General features: G+C 38.0%; 2 protein-coding genes and 2 pseudogenes across 2 annotated transcripts in view; 3 read left to right on the forward strand and 1 right to left on the reverse strand.

The window, feature by feature from the left end:
• The window catches only part of Adad1 (adenosine deaminase domain containing 1), a 44,237-nt gene extending 32,603 nt beyond the window's left edge, over positions 1-11,634 (forward strand). The window contains exons 11-12 of the mRNA XM_021158165.2: positions 6,121-6,253; positions 11,342-11,634. Of these exons, the coding sequence (XP_021013824.1) occupies positions 6,121-6,253; positions 11,342-11,455 (247 nt within the window). The 3' untranslated portion in view covers positions 11,456-11,634. The remainder of the gene's footprint in view (positions 1-6,120; positions 6,254-11,341) is intronic.
• On the forward strand, positions 8,186-9,046 carry LOC110291179 (annotated as a pseudogene).
• Positions 11,635-11,910: 276 nt separating the features above from the next.
• On the forward strand, positions 11,911-17,779 carry LOC110291120 (annotated as a pseudogene).
• Positions 17,780-20,442: 2,663 nt separating this feature from the next.
• On the reverse strand, positions 20,443-25,592 carry Il2 (interleukin 2). Its single transcript, XM_021158166.1, has 4 exons — positions 25,372-25,592; positions 25,222-25,281; positions 22,654-22,800; positions 20,443-20,936 (listed from the first exon to the last, which is right to left on the reverse strand). Exons 1-4 carry the CDS (start codon positions 25,543-25,545, stop codon positions 20,823-20,825), a joined length of 495 nt encoding a protein of 164 aa, XP_021013825.1. The 5' UTR covers positions 25,546-25,592; the 3' UTR covers positions 20,443-20,822.
• Between the last annotated feature and the right edge of the window lie 382 nt (positions 25,593-25,974).

Genomic DNA, 25,974 nt, shown 5'->3' on the forward strand with positions numbered 1-25,974 from the left:
ATGTTTGTGCAGGAATAGAAACCCTGACTAAGACAAAAGGAGAACACAGCTAAACAGGTAGAAGCCCTTAAAAAGGAAACACAAAAATCCCTTAAAGAATTACAGGAAAACACAACCAAACAGGTGAAGGAATTGAACAAAACCAACCAGGATCTAAAAATGGAAGTAGAAACAATAAGAAATCACAAAGGGAGACAACCCTGAAGATAGAAAACCGAGGAAAGAGATCCAGAGTCAAAGATGCAAGCATTACCAACAGAATAGAAGAGATGGAAGAGAGAATCTCAGGTGCAGAAGATTCCATAGAAAACATGGGCACAGCAATCAAAGAAAATGTACAATGCAAAAAGCTCCTAACCCAAAACATCCAGGAAATGCAGGACACAATGAGAAGACCAAACCTAAGAATAATAGGTATAGAAGAGAGTGAAGATTCCCAACTTAAAGGGCCAGTAAATATGTACAACAAAATTATAGAAGAAAACTTCCCTAACTTAAAGTGCTGTCTATAAACATAAAAGAGGTCTACAGAACTCCAAATAGATTGGATCAGAAAAGAAATTCCTCCCATCACATAACAATCAAAACACCAAATGTACTAAACAAAGAAAGAATATTAAAAGCAGTAAGAAGCCAGAAGATCCTGGGCAGATCTCATACAAATCGTAAGAGAACACAAATGCCAGCCCAAGCCTACTTACTATATGCAGCAAAATTCTCAATTACCATAGATGGAGGAAACAAGATATCCTGTGACAAAACAAATTCACACAATATCATTCCACAAATCCAGCCCTACAAAGGAAAATAGATGGAAAACTGCAACACGAGGAGGGAAAATACACCCTAGAAAAAGCAAGAAAGTAATCATCTTTCAAGAAACCGAGAAGATAGCCACCCAAACATAAAAATAACATCAAAAATAACAGAAAGCAACAATCACTTTTCCTTAATATCTCTTAACATCAATGGACTCAATTCGGCAATAAAAAGACATAGACTAATAGGCTGGATATGTAAACAGGACCCAGCATTTTGCTGCATATGGGAAACTCACCTCAGTGTCAAAGACTGGCACTACCTCAGAGTAAAGGGCTGGAAAACAATTTTTCAAGACAATGGTCCCAAGAAATAAGCTGGAGTAGCCATTCTAATACTGAATAAAATCAACTTACAACCAAAAGTATCAAAAAGGATAAGGAAGACACTTCATACTCATCAAAGGAAAAATCTACCAAGAAGAACTCTCAATTCTGACCACCTATGCTTTAAAGGCAAGGGCACCCACATTCAAAAAAGAAACTATACTAAAGTTCAAAGCACATGTTGTACCTCATACAATAATAGTAGGAGACTTCAACACACCACTCCCATCAATGGACAGATCATGGAAACACAAACAGATACATGTTGAAACTAACAAGTTATAGACCAAATGGATTTAAAAGATATCTATAGAACATTTTATCCTAATAAAACAAAAGGATATACCTTCTCAGCACCTAATGGTATCTTCTCCATATAATTGGTCACAAAACAGGCCTCAACAGATACAAGAAGATTGAAATAATCCTGTGCACCCTATCAGATCACCAATAGACTAAGGCTAGTCTTAAATTCCAACAAAAACACCAGAAAGCCCACATACACATGGAAGCTGAACAATACCCTACTCAATGGTAACTTGATCAAGGAAGAAATAAAGAAATTAAAGACTTTTTAGTATTTAATGAAAATGAAGGCACAACATACCCAAACTTATGGGACACAATAAAAGCAGGCTAAGAGGAAAACTCAGCCCTGAGTGCCTCCAAAAAGAAACTGAAGAGTATACACTACCAGCATAACAGCACACCTGAAAGCTCTAGAACAAAAAGAATCAAAGCAAATATACCCAAGAGGAGTAGATGGCAGGAAATAATCAAACTCAGGGCTGAAATCAACCAAGTAGAAACAAAAAGAACTATGCAAAGAATCAACAAAAACCAGGAGCTGGTTCTTTGAGAAATCAACAAGATAGATGAACCATCAGCCAGACTAACCAGAAGGCACAGAGACAGTATCCAAATTAACAAAATCAGAAATTAAAAGGGAGATATAACAACAGAAACTGAGGAAATTTAAAAAACCATCAGATCCTAACAAACGCTTATATTCAACAAAACTGGAAAATCTGGACAAAATGGACAATTTTCTAGACAGATACCAAATCCCTAAGTTAAGTCAGGATCAGATACCATCTAAACAGTCCCATAACCCCTAAAGTAAAAGAAGCTGTCATTAAAAGTCTCCCAACCAAAAAAAGCCCAAGACCAGATGAATTTAGTGCAGAATTCTATCAGACCTTCAAAGAAGACCTAATACCAATCTCTTCAAACGATTCCACAATATAGAAACAGAAGGAACACTACCCAATTCACTCCATGAAGCCACAGTTAAACTGCATATTCTCCCTCAGAGATGGAACGGTTTCTGTCTAATCAGGAACCTGTCACAATTTCCTTTCATAGAGGACTTCATAAGAGATATTTTCCTACTTTTATCATGTTTAATGTTCCAAATAGATTTTAAAAACTGAAAGAAAAAACAAAAACAAAACAACTTCAGAGCCTGTTAAGTTGGGCCATTTATTTCTTTGATTCTTGTTATGTTGTTGTTTTAGTTTGGTTTTTGTTTGTTTGTTTTTGAGTTTTGTATATTCTGTATATTAATTCTCTGTCAGATTTATAGCTTGAAAATAGTTTCTTTCATTCATTGGGTTTCTCCATTACTCACTTGATTGTTTCCTTATTTGTATGGAAGGTTTTTAGCATTATGAAGTCCTGCTTCTCAATTGTTCACTGATATTTTGACAAATGAAGTCTTAGCAGAAAGTTATTTTCTACACTCTGCCTTAGTGAGGGTTCCCATTGCTGTGAGGAGACACCATGCCAAAGACAACTCTGATAAAAGCAAACATATAATTGGGGCTGGCTTACAGGATCAGAGATCAGTCCATTATCAGAAAGACAGGAAGCATGATAGCATCCAGGCAGGCATGGTGCAGAAGAAGCTGAGTTCTACATCTTGTTCCAAAGGCAAACAGAAGAAGACTGTCATCCTCAGACAACTGGGAGAAAAGTCTCTCAAAGCCCACCCCCACCTCCAACAAGACTACACCTCTTTGCTACTCCCTGGGCCAGACATATTCAAACCACCACATATCCTGTATCTTATAGGGTACTGCCTGTTTTCTTCTCAGAGCTTTAGTATTTCTGGTTTTAAATTAAGATCTTTAACCCACCTGAGTCTAATTTTTGTGCTGGGTGGTAAGGTTCTAATTTCATTCTTCTGTATGTGGACTTCCCATTTTCCCAGCATCATTTGTTACAGAAGCTGTCCTTTTGTCAATGCATATTGTTTGCATCTTTGTCAAATATCAGGTGGCTGTCACACACCCAACTACTACTATTACTACTACTACTAATAATAATAACAATAATAATAATAATAATAATAATACTGAGAAGAGGCTAGCAACTTGATAATGTGACAGGGCAAAAGCTGCAGGGAAGGAAAGAAAGGTCTTTTTTTTTTTTTTAATTAAAAACTTTTTTAAAAGACGCAAGCAGAAAGCAACAAAAATACTGAAGTTTGAAGGAGGAAGGAAGAAAAAAGGAAGGAAGGAAGGAAAGAAGGAAGGAAGGAAAGAAGGAAGGAAGGAAGGAAGGAAGGAAGGAAGGAAGGAAGGAAGGAAGGAAGGAAGGAAGGAAGACAGAGACAGAGAGACAGACACCAATACCTAAGTGCTGGAGAGCTGGCTTAATGGTTAAGAGTCTTTGCTGATTTTGCAGAGGATGGAAGTTTGATTCCCAGCACCCACATGGGGTGGATCACAACCACCTATAACTGTCATTTCTAGGGGATTTGACTCACTTATCTGGATTCTAAGATACTTAACATGCAATGTGCATATTTGCATATACACAGGCACACACATGAATAAAAATTTAAGAGCATCCAACTCTGTGTATGTGTATGTGTGTATATGTGTGTGTAGACAGTCTAAGTAGGCTAGTCTCTGGGGTTTGTGGTTTTTGGGGTTTTGTTGGTGTTGTTGTTTTGTTTTGTTTTTTGTTTTGTTTTGGTTCAGTTTTTTCGAGACAGGGATTCTCTGTGTAGCCCTGGCTGTCCTATAACAAACACTCTGTAGTCCAGGCTGGCCTAGAACTCAAGGAACCACCTTCCTCTACCTCCCAAGTTCTGTGATTAAAGGCATGCACCACCATGCCTGGGCAGTCCCAGTTTTTCAATTATCTTGTCTCAGCCTGCTAAGTGTTAAGTTTAAAGGTGTGATATACCATGCCTGTCATAAATCCACCAATCCTTGCATGAAGCAGATGCATCTCTTGAAACATGTTGAAACATTACCTCCTCCCCAAAATACACACAAAACTTGCAAAGAAAGCTTTGCAATAATCACTACAAAAGAAACTTTAGAAGTATTTAAAAACAGATGGTGTGTACCTCAGTACTATTTGAAGTTTTTCCTCAAGCATAAGAGTGGTAGCAGAGGTGACACCAAGCTATAAATTCATATTTCCTATCACCATTTATTCATGTCATCATTTCAGTAGAGCATGTAACAAAGGTCTACTAAGGAGTAAAAGTAAAAAGAACAGTAGATGGTTTGTTGCAGCATAAAATACAACTTTATTGACTCAAAAATGCTACCATGATTGGTGATGACATGCCAGGACGACTGTTTATTGTTACTGCTTTTGTCTAACATCATATGCTGGATTAGAGAAAGTGAGAAACAACATATGGGAGAAAGGAGATAAAACTACCACTGTTAGGGGGATTTTGAATGTTGAACCCAGCACCTCACAAACACCAGGCACATGTTTCTCTTCTGTGTTCCCCCACTTCTGCTGAAAAGTTCAGAAATTTTATAGAAAACCTACCAACAGTATTACAGTAGGAAATTAATATAGAAATCAATAGATTTCACATGCATGAGTGCATGCTAACATTTGCTGCATAAAAACTACCTCAAAATCCAGTGATTTGAAGCAACAATATATTGTTACTTCTCAATAAATGTTTAGATCACCTGAATGGTGATTCTGGATCTGGTCAGAACCACCTCAGGCATCTGGTTGATCTCACAGAGGATTAGCTGTTCTCTGCCCTTTAGTAGGTTAAGAAGGAGTCTGAAGAGAAGAAAACAGGGTTACCCTGAAACCTAGGCTCCAAACTGGCACATTTTCTCTTTGTTCACCATAACAAATCATAAAGCTAGCACAAATTCAAGGGGATGCATGGTTCTGAAAAACTACATGGAAACCAGAAGAATGGAATGTTTTATCAGTTTTAATCATCTGTCAGAAGAATAGCTAATAAATTATAATGGGGAAAAAGTTACTTAGTAAAAAGGCTTGCGATCTGAAACCCAGTTTTATTAGAATAGACTATACATGTGCACGCACACACATACACATATATGGATGGTTATGAAGAAGTGTTTTCTAAATTAAAGTTTGCTTGCAGGAGCTGGTGAGATGGCTCAGCAAGTAAGCACTGACTGGCCTTCTGAAGGTTCAAATCTCAGCAGCCACATGGTGGCTCACAACCACCTATAATGAGACCTGATGCCCTCTTCTGGTGTGTCTGAAGGCAGCTCCAGTGTACTTATGTATAATAATAAATACATCTTTAAAGTTTGCTTGAAGAGGTGCAGTGTACACTTTCAGATTTGGTCCATGTCTCCTTCATGTCACCTACTGCTCTAGTCAAAACTCCATGGTTGTCCTCACTCCAGGAGGACCTTTAAGTCAAGCATGGGAGATTCACTGCTTCAATTTGTATTACCATAGTTGAGTTTTACTTCAAATAACAAAATTATTCAAATAACAAACATTTAGTTTTAACTTTTGATGTAGTATAGTAACAAGTTAAATTCGCTTCTGACAGCAATTAAATACCCAGTATACTTCTTACCTAAAATAAAGCTTCCCTACGTGTATCCTTCTGCCTAACTGGGATTCATGAATATTTGTGGACCTTACTCAATCACTATAATTGCCAATGTAAGTCATTAACTATGATTACTGTGTGTTTCATTCCTTTCAACTTTAGTTCTCCATTTAAAAGTGGTTTATCAATGGCAAGTCGGCTTTGTAAGGCTGCAATGTTAAGTCGATTTAATCTGCTTGCCAAGGAAGCTAAAACAGATGATTTACTTGAAGCTCGGACATACCATGCGGCTAAGGTAAGGTGATCATAAAAGTACAGGTGAAGACAGTCATGTTGTAAATACATGGAGACAGCAAACATTTATTAGACAGCTCTGAATATAACATATTACAGTATTTACTTTGCTGAACACCTTTTTCTTATCCTAAGAGAAACAAATGTAATAAATCTTTTTTACTCTGCATGGCATTGTTAACTATAGAATGTTAAGTCTTTCAGTAATACATTGCTCAAGATAAGCTTAATTCCAGGCCCTAATTTGGACATGATGTAGCAGATAATACAGATTCTTTTTCTTTCTAAACAATTTTGGGGACAGGAAGATTAGATTGCTTGCACATTCAAGGCAAGCTCTGTAGCACTGAGCAAAAGTCACAGTATATACTGGATTTTATTCATTAAACTTTCATTTGATGGCCTATCATATGCATACTTCCATGTTACCATTACTATTTTGATATTCCTGATTTTAATAATACAGTGTTATATTAAAGTCTCTTAAATTTGATGGCACTGGAATAACCAAGCAATACTTTTGAGCTATAAAGCAGTCATATTAACTACAGGCCTGTATATATACTCCCATTTATAGCTATATCAATTGGAAGCCTATGTAGATATTCCTACATACACTTATATCAATCACAATCCTATGTACACATACCACAGATAGCTATATCAACTGCAAGCCTGTGTATATATTCCCACATACAGTTATAGGAGCTACAAGCCTTTGTACACATACCCACATACAACCAAGTATAAGCTTCTCTCCATCATTGCTGTTTTCAGTGATATAAAGAAGCTATAGGTGTTTTTGTAAGAACAGTATGAAAAATAAACAAAATAGTCAAAATCACCCTTTCATAACTCTGGAAATGAATTAAAGGTAGGAAACTTCAAATATCAAAATTATATTTTCTTGAAAAAGTGCTAGGACTTTAAATAAGAATAATAAGTTTATGTTCTTGCCTGGAGCTGCTCCCATTCTCTTTTCTTCATCTCTCTAGTGTGAATGGTTTGAATCGTAGGTATAGTATAGTTACCAGAATTCAGACCACTAAAGTTGTAGATTTACTACCAGAAGCAATAGGCTTGATATGGGACAGAGAAGAACAAATTTGTAGGATTTTTTTTCCAGCTTAAGGTGCCAAACTTGGTATGAAATGAGTAGGAAAATCTGGTAAATCCACTGGTTCAAGTTGGAGCCCTCGTTGGAAGCAAGTGGTAAATCTGTTTACCAAGATGATATGGGGAAATGAAAAGACTGAAATCAATTTGAAATTCTCTTTGTTCTCTGGCTGATAGGAAAACTAGAGTTATGTACAAGATGAGCTCAAGAAAAACAGGCAATGAATGAAAGCCAACAGATACTTAAGATATAGGTGCAATACTAAATATACCCACTTCCACATGCAGGTTTGCCAGACGAGGATAGAAGCCCTATGGGTCTCGTGTTTGAGTACAGTGTCTGCTGTTAATATCATTTGTCTCTTAAGTCATACAGGTACAAAGTAACCACTGGGATACTAGGCCTACTGTAAAATAAAAGGGAAAAATGAGGATGAGAGCATAGCAGCTCAACACTGATGAAGACAGATCTCAAGAAAGCAGAACTGTAAAGTAACAACATAAACATCAGAAAGATGTGTTCTAGCCACTGTGCATTAAAATATCAATTAACAGGAGAATGAAATGTGGGAAATTGTCATACACTTGGAGCTTTTTTTTTTTTTTTTACTTCTGAATTACCAGTGGTTCATAGGAACTAACTTCTAGAAAATCGAAGAAATATCGTAGAGTGAGTTCAAAAGCACAGTATATTGAAATTAATGGGTATTTAAAGAAGTATGGGGGTTGTGATTCCGTCCTGTGTTTCTGTTCTGTGGAACAGTAGGCAGTGGTTTTCCGTCTGGCTTCCCCACACCGAAGTGCGCACCTCCACCTCATGGAAGACTCAATGGACATGGACATGAGTCCTCTTAGGCCTCAGAACTACCTTTTTGACTATGAACTAAAGGCTGACAAAGAATATCACTTTAAAGTGGATAATGATGAAATTGAGCACCAGTCATCATTAAGAACGGTCAGTTTAGGAGCAGGGACAAAAAATGAGTTACACATCGTAGAGGCAGAAGCAATGAACTATGAAGACAGTCCAGTTAAAGAACATTGGCAACTTTGAAAATGTCTGTACAACCAACAGTTTCCCTTGGGGGCTTCAAAATTACACCTCCTGTGGTCTTACGGTTGAAGTGTGGTTCAGGGTGCACATTAGTGGACAGCACCTAGTAGCTGTAGAGGAAGATACAGAGTCTGAAGATGAAGATGAGGAGGACATAAAACTCTTAGGCATGTCTGGAAAGGGACCTGCTTCTGGAGGTGGTAACAAGGTTCCACAGAAAAAAGTAAAACTTGATGAAGATGATGAGGATGATGAAGACGATGAAGAAGAAGAAGATGATGATTTTGATGAAGAGGAAACTGAAGAAAAGGTCCTAGTGAAATCTGCATGAGATACCCCAGCCAAAAATGCACAAAAATCAAACCAAAATGGAAAAGGCTTAAAACCGTCAATACCAGTATCAAAGGGTCAAGAATCCTTCCAAAAACAGGAAAAGAAACTCTTAAAACACCAAAAGGACCTAGTTCTATAGAAGATATTAAGGCAAAAATGCAAGCAAGTATAGAAAAGGGTGGTTCTCTTCCCAAAATGGAAGCCAAGTTCATTAATTATCTGAAGAATTGTTTTCGGATGGCTGACAAGGAACCTATTCAAGATCTCTGACAGTGGAGGAAGTCTCTTTAAGAAAAGAGTTTAAACAGTTTGAAATATTCTGTCTTACTTCATTTCTGTAATAGTTGATATCTGGCTGTCCTTTTTATAATGCAAAGTGAGAACTCTCCCTACTGTGTTAGGAAAATGCTGTCCAGGTTCACTTGCCAAGAATGTGTTGTCTAAAGTTCCTGTTTAGTTTTCAAGGATGGAACTCCACCCTTAACTTGGTTTTAAGTATGTATAGAATATTAGGATAGGACATAGTCATAGTGGTGGTCAGATGTGGAAATGGTAGGGAGATAAAAATATACATGTGAAATAAACTCAGTGTTTTAATAAAAAAGTATGGAAATTGTATAGCTTTAAATGCTTATATTACAAAAGAATCCTAAAATTATTTAACTTCCAACTCAAGAAACTGGTTAAAACCTGGAGCATAAACATAAATAAAACAGAATAGATAATATGTGTCAGAGTGGAAATCAATAAAATTTGAAACAAAAATTAATAAAAAATGAAATCTAAAATTGGTTTAAAAGCAGTGAGTTGTTTTGCCAGCGGAGGGCCTTGCTTTCATATAGATGGCTGCTCTTTAGAAACGTGGGCTTCAGTATATAGCCCAGGCTAGCCTAACTATCAACAACCATCCTTCTTCCACTTGTCATGTGCTGGAGTGGCTACACTTCTCAAGACAGCAGAGATTAACCCTTTTTCTTTTCATTAATCCTTTTCTCATAAAAGATTTCCATGTAGCTAGCATGTTTTTTAGCATTCTAAACCAAGTAGAACTTCTTTCAAACCTTGCCACTGTTCATCAAGTAAATTTAAATTATAATCTAAATTCTCTGTTGCCATTTCAACAGTATTCATGGCCTCTACCAGGAATAGATACCATTTTAAGCACATGAGAAGAGACTAAGCTACACACAAAGTCCTTGTCTAAAAATAAAACTACACACCTTATCAGTAGACCACACTGTAAACAGATGTGCTCTCATCCAGACTTAATTGTTTCAGTCATAAATCACTAGAAAAAATAACTCAGTATGATTCTTTTGATGGCTATAAGGATTTCTGGGTAGTAAATGAATATTGATAGCCAGTATCTACATTATCCCATAATAAAACAATCAAGGTATTCTTTAGAACTTTAAGGCAGACATGGACTTATCTATAAGTCCTAACTAGTAACTTCTTCAGGGTAGAGCTGGTTACTCTACACTGAGCAGTGTGGAGTGCAGTCACGTTGGCAGTGCTCTGAGCCAGAGCTAGGCGATTTGCTTCAGCTTCTTCATCTGCTCTTGCTGCTTTACTCCACACTTGGATGGAGTCAGGCTCTTTCCCTAAACCTCAGGAACAACTGTAGTCCAGAAGATGGACCACAGCAGATGCTAGTGATGGTTTGGATGGGTGAGGCCCGAATGCATTATAGTGAGACTGAAAATGGTACAGCCACTTTTGGAAAAATTAGGCTTTCCCCCTGCTCCTTGCCCTACAAAAGTAAACATGTTTGCCATGTAACTCAGCAATAATACCATTGGCATTTGTAGAAACAAGATTTACATTAATGTTTAGAATAGCATTTCCCTAATAGTAAAAACTGGAAACATGCAAGTTCATAAGCTGGTGAATGGACAGATGTGATAGATTCATACAGTGGTGTTAATTGACACTGAAAAAACAAGCCTGACACATGAAATAGCATGAATTGGAAAATATTATGCTAGCTTGACATAACAGAGTGCTTACTCATTAATCTCTTATATGAAACTTCCAGGAACCTAAATTTAGAGACAAAAAAAATGTGTAGTTTCCTGTGGCTAGGGCCAAAGGTAGAGGTAGAAATGAACTATAGGCCTACAGGAGACAGAATGGAAGATATAGAGGTAGTGAAGTTAGATAACCCCTGGACTTGGGAACATTTGCACATTCCAATATCTTTAACAGAGATCACAGTGGGTAAGTTTCATAGTTAACCATACTTTAGTAAAGGTAGCTTTGTGAAGGTATATATGTTCATTAGTAAAAAATGATAACATGTGGAAATAGCAATAGTAGTTATCTATAGTTTGTTATAGATGATACTTTTGTATGTTTATGTTTTTCTGTAATGAATTTATTTAATCTTAATTATAATGTTAAATAACAAGCAAAATTGCCTGTTTAGGCATATTTGGAAAGAATTGTTTTAAATTAGCATAGGAGTTCGAGGTTTTTCATTAGATTTTTTTTTTTAATTTCAAGTTCAACAATATGGGGTTATTTACTTTGCAGGCCAATTTGATGCAATCATCTTTCTCTCTCTCTGTCTCTCTCTCCCTCTAGTGTATGTCTGGACCCTATCAAGAAGCGAAGGCATTACTGAAGGCCTACTTGCAGCAGCATGGCTATGGCTCCTGGATTGTGAAGTCTCCCTGTATAGAACAATTTAGTATGTGAAGTAGACAACACGTTGGCATATTAAAAATCCTTTATTTTTGGTGTATTTGACTGGTAAAAATGTTTGAAAAAATATAGAGACTTTAGCCCTCACAGTGGAAGTTTTGCAGTGGCAATGCCCAGGTATTGCTAACAATGTATAAATATTAATGACCCCGTGCATTGAGACATTACACTCCTTTACCTTTTATAAAAAGAATTACCTAATTAAACATGTAGACATTTTCCATTATTTTTGTAGACATAAAGCTATTACAACCCTTATGTAGTTTTAAGGAGCCATTGACCTTTTAATGGGTTTAAAAAACATTGTATCTGATATCCAAATGTAGGTTTTTATAATTAAAAGCGAAAGTCAAGAATAAAAATAATACTAACTTAACTGATTTAGCAGGCATTTGGGTGTGTAATCCGTGCCACTCACCCTGCTTGGTGATACAAAACCAATAATGAGAATGTCACTTGTGGCTCAGGATTTCATGAGTAAAACCATACAAACACCTAAAAACCCTAATCACATTAGGAAAGAATCTGGTAAATGATTATGATTAATAATATTCTTTAAAAAGAGTTCCCATTTTAAGTGGCCTATAGGATTTATAATACATGTAATTTACTTCTTTATAATTAGATTAGTAGAGATTTTTAATTTGTAGGGAAATAAGGCATTATTGAGCATCATAAATCTTTGTTTAGATAGTAATAGATGAAAAAGACAGCATAATCACGTAGTACTTTTACTTTTTTATTCTTCGACCAGCTTTATCAAGCATCCTTGGTTCTTAAGTTTGTTCTTCTTATCTTACTTAAATCTCTACTAAATTTATGAGTCCTCTTCACCCTACACAGGCTGTTGTCTCAACTCTAAATATGAGCTGGAACTATTCTGTAAAGACACATATCTCACGGTGTTCTAGACTCTACTTACTAGGTTGAATGGGAATTTGCATTTTTACATGTTAAAAATGATTAAAATATGAGCATTGTCTTAATGGATCAATGTAGATATATTAGCAAATTACATCTCAGTTGGTTTTTATTATATTTAACTATTTTTGCTTATTTCTCTAGTTAACATTTTCTTGTATTTTTAAAATCTTTTTCTTATAAACTGCTTCTTTTAAGGAAAATTTCAACCTATTTCTTTTATTTTGCTACTTAATAGTAAAATTGCCTTTGAAAACTCAAAATGCTTCACCTTTTCTTGGCCACTCACATCTGTAACATCTGGGAAAGCAGATGAGTAGTCTCTGAAATCTCCGTAGTTGAGGACCCATCTGTCCTGCGATGAGAATCAGTAGTTATGAGCTCTCTTCTCAAGTTTGCAGTTCCGAAGGGAAAAGAAGTCAAATAGAACCCAGTTGCTTTATAGCAGTATTCATTTTATTTTCAGTTATTTGGTGGGGGCAGGGAACATGTGCACATAAAGTGCAGGTACCCATAGAGTTGAGAAGAGGACATCAGATCTCCTGGAGCTGGAGTTACAAGTGATTGTGAGATAGCTACCTGATGTGGGTTCTGGGAATCAAATTCCTGTCTTCTGCAAGACCAGTATATACTTTAACTGCGGTGCAAATTCATCAGCCCTCAGGAGAACTTTTTATCCAGAACCTAGGCAATGAATGTGTCTAGACACTGTTTCTACTCATAGAAGTCTGGTTTGGAAAACAGAGTCTAGGTATAGTTAAGGTCCCAGGTGAGACTTTATAAGGACTAAGGAGAGTTCAATGGGTATAAGGCAGTGAGCCAACAGAATGGGGAGGAAACAGACCCATTGACTGTAACCACTGTAAGGAATTTCATCTTCTAGTTCAAGTTCTTTATATTTTATTTTTTACAGTCCATTCATTGCCCCACCCCAGCCTGCCTTCCCACAGTTCCTAATCCAATTCCTCCTCTCCCTGTCTCCAAGAGGATGCCCCACCCACCCCCACTAGGCCTCCTCACTCTCTGGGACCTCAACTCCCTCAAGAGTTAGGTGCATATTCTCCCACTGAGGCCAGACCAGGCAGTCCTCTGCTGTATATGTGTGAGGGGCCTTGAACCAGCTAGTGTATGTTCTCTGGTTGGTGGCTCAGTGTTTGAGAAATCTCAGGGGACCAGGGTAGTTGAGGCTACAGGTTTTCCTATGGGGTCACCCTCCTTCTCAGCTTCTCCTAGCCTTTCCCTAATTCAACTACAGGGGTTTCCAACTTCAGTCCAATGTTTGGGTCTAAGTGTCTGAGTTTGTCTGTCAGCAGCTTGTTGGGCTTCTCAGAGGACTGCCATACTAGGGTCTTGTCTGTAAGCACACCATAGCATCAGTAATAGTGTCAGGCCATGGAGCCTCCCCTTGAGCTGGATCCCAATTTGGGCTGGTCACTAGACTACCTTTCCCTCAGTCTCTTCTCCATTTTTGTCCCTGTAGTTCTTTTAGACAGGAACAATTCTGAGTCAGAGATGCTCTGTCTTTCTATTGGAGGTGGATTCTATGAGTTCCCTCTCCCCACTGTTGGGCATTTCATCTAAGGTCCCTCCTTTTGAGTCCTGAGAGTCTCTTACCTTCCAGGTCCCTGGTACTTTCTAGAGGGTCCCCCAACCTCCCACCCCCGAGGTTGTATATTTCCATTCATTCTGCTGGCCCTCAGAGCTTCTCTCCTTTCTCCCCACCCCATAGTGGATCATGTTCCCCTTTTCCCTTTCCCCTCTCCTCTCCCACACAAATCCCTCCCTCCCTCCCTCTGCCTCCCATGATTAATGATTATTTTCTTCCGCCTAATAAGTGGGATTGAAGCATTCTCAATTGGCCTCTCTGCTTGTTAAAGTTCTTAGATTCTGTGGGTTGTATCCTAGGTATTCTGTACCTTTTGGATAATATCCACTTATTAATGAGTACATACCATATATGTCCTTTGGAGTCAGGGTTACCTCACATAGGATGGTATTTTCTACTTCCATCCATTTGCCTGCAAAATTCATGATGTCCTCATCTTTAATAGCTGAATAGTATTCGATTGTGTAAATGTACCACAATTTCTGTATCCATTCTTCCATTGTGGAACATCTGTGTTGTTTTCAGGTTCTGGCTATCACAGATAAGGCCACTATTTACTGAAGATGCTTTCTTTTTTTCATTCTTGTTTTTGGATTATTTGTCAAAGATCAAGTGTCCATAAGAGTGTAGGCTTATTTCTGGGTCTTCCATTCTATTTCATTGATTGACCTGTCTGTCTCTGTATCAATACCATGCTGGTTTTTTTCCCTATTGCTCTGTAGTTCAGCTTGAGGTCAGAGGTGATGATTCCCCCAGAAGTTCTTTTATTGTTAAGAATTGTTTTCACTATCCTGGGTTTTTTGTTTTTGTTTTTCCACATGAAATGGAGAATTGCTCTTTGAATGTCTGTGAAGAACTGTGTTGGAATCTTGATGGGGATTTCATTAAATCTGTAGATTGCTTTCAGCAAGATGGCCATTTTTACTATGTTAATCCTACCAATCCATGAGCATGGGAAATCTTTCCATCTTCTCAGGTCTTCTTCAATTTCTTTTTTCAGGGATTTGAAGTTTTTGTCTTACAGATCTTTCACTTGCTTGGTAAGAGTTTCACCAAGATATTTTATACTATTTGTGGCTATTATGAAGAGTGTTATTTCCCTAATTTCTTTCTCAGCCCATTTATAATTTGTATAAAGAAAGGCTACTGATTTGTTTGAGTTACTTTTATGTCCAGACACTGCTGAAGTTGTTTTCCAGCTATAGAAGTTCTTTGGTAGATTTTTTTTTGGGGGGGTTGCTTATGTATTCTATCATATCATCAGCAAATAGTGATACTTTGACTTCTTCCTTTCCAGTTTGTATCTCTTTGACCTCCTTTTGTTGTCTAATTGCTCTAGCTAGAACTTCAAGTATTATGTTGAACAGATATTAAATGGGCAGCTGTCTTAGTCAGGATTTCTATTCCTGCGCAAACATCATGACCAAGAAGCAAGTTGGGGAGGAAAGGGTTTATTCAGCTTACACTCCCATACTGCTGTTCATCACCAAGGAAGTCAGGACTGGAACTAAAGCAGGTCAGGAAGCTGGAGCTGATGCAGAGGCCATAGAGGGATGTTACTTACTGGCTTGCTTTCCCTGGCTTGCTCAGCCTGCCCTCTTATAGAACCAAGACTACCAGCCCAGAGATGGCACCACCCACAAGGGGCCTTTCCCCCTTGAACACTAATTGAGAAAATGCCTTACAGCTGGATCTCATGGAGGCATTTCCCCCAACTGAAGCTCCTTTCTCTGTGATATCTCTAGCCTGTGTCAAGTTGACACAAAACTAGCCAGTACAGCAGCCTTGTCTTGTTCCTGATTTTAGTGGGATTGCTTCAAATATCCATTTAATTTGATATTGGCTGTTTGCTATATATTGCTTTTATTATATTTAGGTAAAAGGGCCTTGAATTCCTCATCTCTCCAATGCTTTTAACATGAAGGGGTGTTGTATTTTGTCTGCACTAAAGCATTTTGGTCCTGGGCTGGTTTTGGTTGGGAGGTATTTAATGACTTCTATTTTCTTAGGGGATATGGGACTGTTTAGATAGTTTACCTGCTTTTGATTTAACTTAGGTACATGTCATCTGTCTAAAACATCATGTATTTCATCTAGATTTTCCAGATTTGTTGAGTAAGGGCTGTTGAGGTAAGATTGAATTTTTTTTTTAATTTCTTCAAGTTTCTGTTTTTCTGTCTTCCATTTCTTTTCTGATTTTGTTAATTTAGATACTGTCTCTGTGTCCTTTAGTTAATTTGGCTAAGGGTTTATCTATCTTGTTGATTCTATCAAAGAACCAGCTTTTGTTTTTCTTGAGTCTCTGTATCTGGTTATCTCTGGGGTTAACTGGCCTAGGTGTCCCTGTCTGGAGCTTGCCTCCTGTGTCCCTTGGTTGCAGCGGATCTCCTGGGAGCTCTGTGGCACTGGCTGCAGTAGATCTCCTGGGAGACCTGTAGACTTGTAGTGTATAGAGTGAGGGGCAGACAAGCTTATCTGCCCCAGCACAGGTGTAGACTGGAAGGGAAGTGTTCACACCAGCACTCTGATTTTTTTTGTTGTTGTTGTTGTTTGAGGCAGGGTTTCTTTGTGTAGCTCTGGATGTCCTGGAACTCACTTTGTAGACCAGGCTGGCCTCGAACTCAGAAATCTGCCTGCCTCTGCCTCCCAAGTGCTGGGATTAAAGGCGTGTGCCACCACCGCCCGGCCAGCACTCTGATTTTTATTTGTATAACTGGCATTAAATCAGTTTCCTTTATGTGTAAATTCATTTATCAAATATGCTTTTCTTCTTAGCCTATTTACCCTAATATCATTCTACTGTTCTGACACACTTAATTACTAAGGACACTGAACTATTTTGTTAATTCTCCCAAACCAGCAGTTTAAAATTTGACTATTTCTGCTTACTCTCTCTACTCATGACTTTATCAACCATAGAGTTTTCTTCATGATCTGTACACTCCTACTTCTCCTAGACTATTTTATCAAATACCTCCTTTATTTTTTTATCACATTCATTATCTTTGCTTCAACCAACAACTTTATTGTCTGGGAAGGCATAGGTATCATATCATTTTTTTATCAGCAAATAGTGCAGCCCTCCAAGCAATATTGTATAATCACATTGGAGACATTGGATTCATTTTAGACATGATTCTTTGTAAACATCAACTCCTGAGAACTTCAACAGATATTTTTTTCCTCACAACATCAACTTAATTCCTCTCCTAGGCCTTCTAATTGCAGCCCTAGGAAAATCAGCACAATTTACCCTCCACCTCTGACTCCCATTAACCACAGAGACCCCTACCCCATCTCAGCCCTCCTCTCATTCAGGGTCTGTAGTAGTTGCAGCAATCTTCTTAATAATCTGATTTTAATCTTCTTGAAATAATAGTACTATTGTAGTATTTATGTCTTGGCTCATTAACCACACTGTTCACAGCCATCTGTGCAATTACTAAAATGATATTTTGAGATTTTTTTAACATTTTGCACATTCAGTCAATTAGGCCTTATAATAGTAACTGTAGGTGTAAATCAACCCTCTCTAGCTTTCCTTCACATCTGTACACACACACACACACACACATTCTTCAAAGCTATACATTTTTATGTGCTCAGGATTCACAGCTTTATGATGAGCAAGACATCTGGAAAAAAATGGGTAATCTACTAAAAGCCCTTACTTTTACATCATCTTGTCTAATTATCAGTAGGCTTGCTTTAACCAGCATACCTTCCTTAGAGGATTTTACCCAAAAAGCCTAGTTATTGAGGCCACTATCATATCTAATACCAATGCCTGAGCCTTTGTCATATACTTCCAAAGAAAATTGACTGAAAATTCAGTGTGATTGTATTAATTCTATAGACTTGGGGAGTATTAACATCTTAAGATATCAAATTTTGCAATTAAATCTTTAGAACCATCTACTTAGCTCTTAAAGTCTAGATATTTTCTTATTTTAACAGGCACATATTTATTACAATTATTCCCAAATATCTGATGTTTGGGGTTCTGTTGTAAATAGTATTGTTTTAAAATACATTCTCTGAGATACTGACAAATAAAAATACAAATGACCCCATATACATTAACCATATTACTAATAATCCTATTCAGCCTACCCGTTAATCCAAGATTCTTTCATGACAGATCTTTTCTTTACACATCTGTGAGTACAAATTTAGCATATTCCTTTCAATCCTCCCCTGTCTCTCTCCCATTCACCATACTTGTTTAAACCCATGTTATACCATTGTGCAAAAATGGTGCTAAATCCAGCAAGGTGGTAACATACTTGTAACCCAGCACTAAAGAGCAAGAGACAGGATGAACATGAAAGCCAAGCTAAGCTATGTATTGACATACTGTCTTGCTACACATGGTCCCCTTGTGGAGATCATAGGACAACTTGCAGGAGTCGGTTCTCTTCTTCTACCACCAAGCCATTAGGCTTGGTAGCTATTTCCTTCACTGCTGAGCTGTCTTGCTGGCTGTTTTAAAGCTCTTAGAGCAGACCCAGCACAGTCTATACTCAGATTTAGATTGCTCCTACTCTAGGATTGTGAGGCTAGATTGCTCTTCCCTCTAAGACACAGTCTTCTTGATTTGTAGCACCTAACCTGGGGTAGTCCAGTCTATTAGAGTTTCTGATCTATTGAACCTGGATACCTTCCAGTTTTGGAGAATTATTAGTTTTTGAGGGTCTGGTGTTCCAGTGCACATTCTTTCTCTGACTGTTATTCTTTGTTGATGATTTTAGTACCTAAAAATGCTTATTGCCCAGTAAAAAATAAAAAATAAAATTAGATTTTATTGATACTCCTGTAGCTATTCTTATAGTTGCCTTCTTTCTATTACTGTGGCTTACATTCGTACAAGGCTCCTTTAGTAAACCGAAACTCTAACCTCTGTTTCTTTACGTCATCGAAACTACAGTGCTTTCTGCGGAAGCTCAGCTGTATCCGTTTCTAGTCACATGTCCTGCCTGTAGTTCAGAGTCTCATTTTCATGGATAGTCATAAGAGGCCACTCTGGTCCCATGCTCTATCAAGGCTAGGTGCAGAAGCCTCTGTCTGTATTTGGAAGCTCTGGATCACATTTAGTACTGGTATGTTTTTGTGGAATGAACATGATCAGTATAAAACCATGACCAATCTCTGTCCTTCTTGCTTTAAGGTCTGCTCTGGCTACCTATAGTTTATGTTCTGTTCTGTTGGAGTTGTTGCTCAGGGTTAGGGCTTGTGTAGCATGTGCTATTTTCCACTCAAGTGTTCATTCTTCTATTTAAAGTAATTTTAAGTAGACATCAGATTATATAAATAGTTATATAAATGTTATTGTCATACCATGAAATCAAGACATACCACATACCAAGACATGCACAGCTATTACTGTTTTCATTCAATATATAATCAGTACAATTCCAGAGTCCTATATGGGGGTATATTTCCTGGTGGTATTTCTGATACAATGACTACATTTTAGTTCTAGCAGAAAACAGGTGGCATCCCCAAGAAGAAGGGATCATTTATAAAGTTTTGGTCAAGCAACAAGGAGTCTGTAAAGGATAGCACAGGTACCCTAGAGCTGGCACCAACTAAACGAGTTCCACCACCTTACAAGGAGATGTGGAAGGAAAGGTAAGATCCACAAAGAAAATGTAACCACAGAGCCACCTTGAGAGAAGGCAAGTTCTGTGGCCAAGAGACACAGCTAAAGGCAGGGAGCTCTTTTTCTGCATCTTAGTCGACTTTGCCAGCACCCAATTAAAAACAAAGGAAAAGGAGAGGATTTTTATTTATCCAGGTGAGGCTTTTAAATGCAGACATCAGTGCTAAACTGTAGAGGGCACATTATTCTGTGAGATGTGCTCAAAGACTCATGGGATAGAAAGTGGTTCCCAGTGTGATGGTGTGAAAGTGGTAGGTAATGGTAGAGTTGGTGTATGATAATTGTATTATGGCCCAGGGATTACCACATCAATGAATTAATATCGTTTCAGGGATATGGGTCAGGTTGTGTGGGACTGGACAACTTCCTGCAAGAATAGGTGGTTAGGTGGTTATGAATCTCTCTCTCTCTCTCTCTCTCTCTCTCTCTCTCTCTCTCTCTCTCACACACACTCACACACACACACACACACACACACCGTTTTTTGCACACACTCCCACTGTTCACTATTGGGAAGCCACCTTGCCATAAGATTCTCATATGCTCTTGAACACCCAAAACTGTGAGCCGCTTTGTAAAGAGTAGCGAGACTCAGGAGTTTTGTTATAACTCAAAGCAGACTATGACAAAGGGTTTAATTTTTTTTTTTTGCTTAGTATACTGTTTAAACTTAAAGGAAATGAAATTATTTCCTGATAAGCTTTTCTTATAACAGAACTAAAGATTCAATCAGCACTTAAAAGGAAAATGTAAGAAATGTGAGATATTCCTGTCTTATGTTACACACTTCTCTAGGGGAAAGTGATTCTTGAAAACACTGACCACCATAGAGTTCACAGGAATAACTGAGAAATTATTTTAGCGCTTACTTTGTGCTGTCCTAAAAATGACAGACATCTGAGCTTATTTATATTTGAATCATCTAAATACTTTTATTAATGAGTCTACCTACACATGATATTTAACAATTCAAAATAATAAATAATTTCAGATAAATAGTTTAAAACATTTTTGAGCCCTTGGGGCTTACAAAAAGAATCTTTAAAGATCCATATTTATCATCTGAAGACTAGTAGTTACAAAAGATAGTAAACAATACATCCAAAAATAAATTAAAGTTAAATATTTAAATAAATAGAGAGCCTTATGTGTAGTAAGCAGGAGGTAGATAGTTATTGAGTCCTTGTTGAGATGATGCTTTGACAGAAGGCTATCCATCTCCTCAGAAACTCCACCACAGTTGCTGACTCATCATCGAATCGGCACTCAAATGTGTTGTCAGAGCCCTAAAAAAGAATATAAAATTTTAGGCTAAGGTAGCTTACTTTACATACAATTATTTTTCACTGAAGTTTTTAGGCATTTATTTTAACACTGGTTAAATATATTGAACATTCACATTTCTTAAATGATCACAATTATTGGGTTATGTTTTATTACGATACCAAATGGTAAAGCATACAAAATAAAGCTCTCCAGAGTTGATTACCAATGAGCACTTGATGGAGACACTGAACACTTCTGTAGAATTCAGTTGCTTGACCACGTTTTCTCTGGTAAGTGTACACAGCTATGCATCAATTTAGGCTTTAGGAATGGAGAAATGATACTTGTTATATGTTCTTTGCTAAATCTTAAGAGTCTATTATTCTATTCTTTTCCCCCAAGTCAGAATGGGAACAACCCAGAGTAGGTTAGGACAAGCATCTATTGGGGGAAATTTGGAGAACTTTGTTATAAATAGATATACCTACCCTGATACCAGTGCACATGAATCACAAAGTTTGTACATGTATAAATATTATAAATTTGTTCTGTGGATTAGCTTTTTGAAAGCTAACCCTCTTTGCTAAAGGAGATATTTTAATTCTGTTTTTAGGTGACAAGCTGAGAAGGAAATATTTTGACAAATTTATGGGATGGCTTTTCCAAATCTGACTAATTCCTTGTAAGTCAAATGAGGCAGATTATTCCTTTTAAATAAATACTCCTTTTCAAATAAGCTGCTGTGGTCTTATATACCCTCTTTACATAGCTACTTCAATATTCTAATGTCTTGAATTTTCATTTTTTAAAAATATGTGGCCCTTGAAACATTTTTCTAGTTCTCATGTAGCTCTAAAGTTTATACCATTCATTAGGGGTGAACTTTCTGATGTTGGCCATAGATTTTAGAGCACCTGTCTTTGCATAGGTAAGTACTCACACCTTTCAACATCTAGATAACGTGTATTTCAGCCTGCTTTAAAAACCTCAAATGGAAGCTGGGCAGTGGTGGTGCAGGCCTTTAATCCCAGCACTTGGGAGGCAGAGGTAGGCAGATTTCTGAGTTTGAGGCCAGCCTGGTCTACAGAGTGAGTTCCAGGACAGCCAGGGCTACACAGAAAAATCTTGTCTCAAAAAAACCAAACAAGAAACAAAAAACAAAAACAAACAAAACAAAACCTCAAATGGAAACAGTGCACTGAAATGTGACTTTGGTTTGGAATGGACTAGCCCACACCCTCTTGGAGGCTTGCTGCTATTGTCTCACCAGAGTCCATGATTCTTGTGCATTTAAAAACAAAGCTCTGCAGTGGGCTCTCCCCGTCCTGCTCTGTCCATTTTAATGGCTGCCATGTTTGGAGAGAAATGTCTGATTTTCTACCAATACCAGCACAACTTCTCTGGAAAAACTTTTCAGATAATTTTTCCTGATCTGATAAACATAACAGCAGCAAGAGTTGCTTGTTTCTTGTAGAATTCTACTCCGTGCTTTCTCTAACATCCAGTTCTATGCTGGTGTGGAGGGAGCAGAGTGTTCATGTTCCCAGTTTCCTTGCAGGTGATGGTAGGTGGAAATTCTAGCATCATCCTACAGTGGAAGGATTCACTTGCACAGTGACTTTAAACTTTGGCTGACTAAATGCACAGAACCCAACAAAGACCAGAAATGGCAAGCCACTTAAAAATGCATTTCTTCTCTATTTTATTTCCAGATTAGCAAATAAAGCAACACCTTACCTTTAGTTTTATAACAGTTACTCTGATATTGCTGATGAAATTCTCAGCATCTTCCAATTGAAAGCTTTTGCTTTGAGTCAAATCCAGCACACGCCGCAGGGCTCCAAGTTCATCTTCTAGGCACTGAAGATCTTTCAATTCTGTGGCCTAGAAGAGTAATAAGCTTAACCATCAGCTCAGCTCACCACATACTAAAGAGCCAGAAGTTAGTCTGCAGTCTCTCTAATCAAGAGAAGGCAGCACATAGCTTTTACCACTCCCTGTTCTCAGTGTAAAGGGGGACTGAGGTAATCGATGCCATGAATCTAGAAGAGCAAGAGCTCACAACCATAAGGTTCACATTGACTGTCAGGCCGCTCTAGTGAGCTCTTTTGGCTTCATTAGACTTCATAAAAAGTCCATGTTTCCCTATCAAGGCATAGCGCAAGTTCAGACTATTGTTCCAATCTACAAAGAAATCTGCAAGGTTCACATTCTACATTCTAATACCTAATGGCAGAGTTGAGAATCAGAGAAGGGTAAGGGACAGGAATCCTTGGATGCCAGCTGTCAGTCATAGTCCCAAATCTTACAGATTAGGTTATCATGGCCCTGACTGATGAGTGTCAAGATAGCCAGGAAGACACATGTAATATTTTTTAAAATTTATACTTCTCTGCAATTACTAAAGATGAATTTTTTAAAAAACCCATATGTCAAGCTAGGAAGATGGCTTTTAAGGTAAAGGTACTTGCCACCAAACTTGATGATTTGAGTTCAATTGCAGTGACCCACCCACATTGTGGGAAGAATGACCTAACGCCTTTATAGTTCCTCTTCTGACCTCCACAGTTACACTGTGATGCACATGCATCTCCACACATAAATAAATAAATACATAAATAAATAAAATGTAAACTCTATTTGTCCCAATGAAAAAAGGTCATAATATTTTGGCAGAACACTTGGGAGAATTTTTCTGATCCATGTATGAACTAATGTTTAAATACATCATCCATATTTACATACATATACAGGGAGAAAGTTCTATAGTACACTATGATTTCCATAAAGTCAGCTGCTTTAAGTCTAAAGTGAACTGTGTTATCTCCATTTTACCAAGTCTCACAATCAGTGTCTTTCTCACAATCAGTGTCTTTCCCACAACCACATGAACGGGGAGCAAGGGTGGCCCAGTCAGGTTGGTCGATCCTTTCATTAACCACAGTCTTTGAATTACATGCTTCTATTGTTTTTAAATCTTACACACTGAATGCAGGTTAAATGAAAACATCAGCAGAATTTACCACATTACTCTTGTTTTCAATAATTATTTTAAAACTTAGATTTCTAGGAATTTCACCACTCTCTAAATTAACATGAACTCTGTTGTTTCTCTAACAATCCTTAGAGGAAGAGGATTGACAAGATAACACGTGGTTCCTGATTGGTCTGCTATTGACCTTCCAACTTGTTATGGTGTGTCCTGGGTATTCAGTGTGGAGCTCCTTTCCTCACAGAACTCTCCAGTTTGTTACTGTGAGAGTTGAACATTATGTGACTCTAACTAAGCTGGAAGAGCAACAGGGGCCTTTCTTTTTCATCTCCTGTAGAACAGCTAGAGGCAAAGTTCCCCTGACTCAATCGGAGTGGGTCAACAGCCTCTTTGTCCCCTTAGATCCCATTTTGCTCTAGGCTTGGATTTACTTGGGACAAGCTCTTTCTAGAACCAAAGCTGTCCATCCTCCTGTGACTGTCAGGACTAGAGCAAATTTCTACCCTTGCTGGAGTTCTAAGAGCTTGTGTAAGCTGTTTTGTATCACACAACATTCTGCCTCCAAAGGAGACCAAAAAAACCTTTCAATATTGAGAGATAGTATCGTGTCGTATCATATTACAGCTCTCTAGTTCCACTGGTTAAAAAGAGACTGTATAAACCCAAAATTGTTTTATACATCTCGGACTTCTTCTCTAGCACTAATAGTGTGTTTGTGTGCTGTTGGCCAGGCACTGTTCTGAAACCTGACAAGTGATAAGCATAGCAATGATCATTTATGTAAGTGAGTGAATGAGCATAGACAACTTCCTGAGGCCATGAGAGCTGGGCCCTAGCAGGGCTGGGACTCCACTGCAGATCATTGGCCCTAGAATCTCAACATTGGTTATGCTGCTCCTCAAAAATGTAGTCATAGGAATCGTTCTTAAAACAGTAAAGTGTGTGTAAAATGAGACCCTCTCAAGTCAATTTTGACATTTAACAAGCTGAAATAATGCACCTCTCTCAAATATCTGTAGGACAAGCATAAAATAGAAATCAACACAGTCTTTAAATTATCCCAGCATCAAAATGCAATCATCGTGCATTTTCTTCTCATTCCCTCTTTCCCAACACATAAATACAGAGGAAAATTTAAAGAAAACCATTTAAAAGGAGTACCATTGTCAAGATTTTTTTTACAGAGATATTAGAGAAACTTATTTTCTTCAGATGAGGAACTATTCATCTGGTCACATGTTATTTACATGTTATACACATGCATGTTACTTTGAATTCATTAGAGCACCAGTTAAACACAGAAACTCACTCACCTGCTTGGGCAAGTAAAATTTGAAGGTGAGCATCCTGGGGAGTTTCAGGTTCCTGTAATTCTGAGAAAGCGTAACACATTGTTATTAAAACACAACCTTTGGCAAGAAAGCTAAAGGTATCGGCTATAGATGGGATGCCCTTGCACTTACCTCCATCCTGCTCAGGAGCTCCTGTAGGTCCATCAACAGCTGCTCCAGGTGCTGCTGCTGCTGCTGCTGCTGTGCTTCCGCTGTAGAGCTTGAAGTGGGGCTTGAAGTGGGTGCACTGTTGACAAGGAGCACAAGTGTCAGTGCGACACAGGATGCGAGCTGCATGCTGTACATGCCTGCAGGACTTGAGGTCACTGTGAGGAGTGATTAGCAAGGGCGATAGGCAGCTCTTCAGCATGGGAGGCAATTTATACTGTTAATGCTGGAAAAATAATATGGGGGTGTCGCGATGTTTTACATATTACACATATTTTCAAAGAGTCTACCTGTGTGGCAGAAAGCATTACCTTTGTTTTTCCTCTTCTGATGACTCTCTGGAATTTCTTTAAACCCCCATACACTGACTGAATGGATTTAGGTAAAATCCCTCTTGGTCGGGTTAGCCCACACTTAGGTGGCAGTTTTAATTCATACAATGAACGCCTTCTGTATGAAACAAATTTTCCTCTTTGGGGTGGAGACACAAAAGTAACTCATGAAAATGTTCTCTTTGTCAAAACCATCCTGAACCTGTAAGCAGCCTGTTGTGGTGGACAAACGCAA

This window comes from Mus caroli, chromosome 3 (genome assembly GCF_900094665.2).
Source record: "Mus caroli chromosome 3, CAROLI_EIJ_v1.1, whole genome shotgun sequence".
NCBI classification, from domain to species: domain Eukaryota; kingdom Metazoa; phylum Chordata; class Mammalia; order Rodentia; family Muridae; genus Mus; species Mus caroli.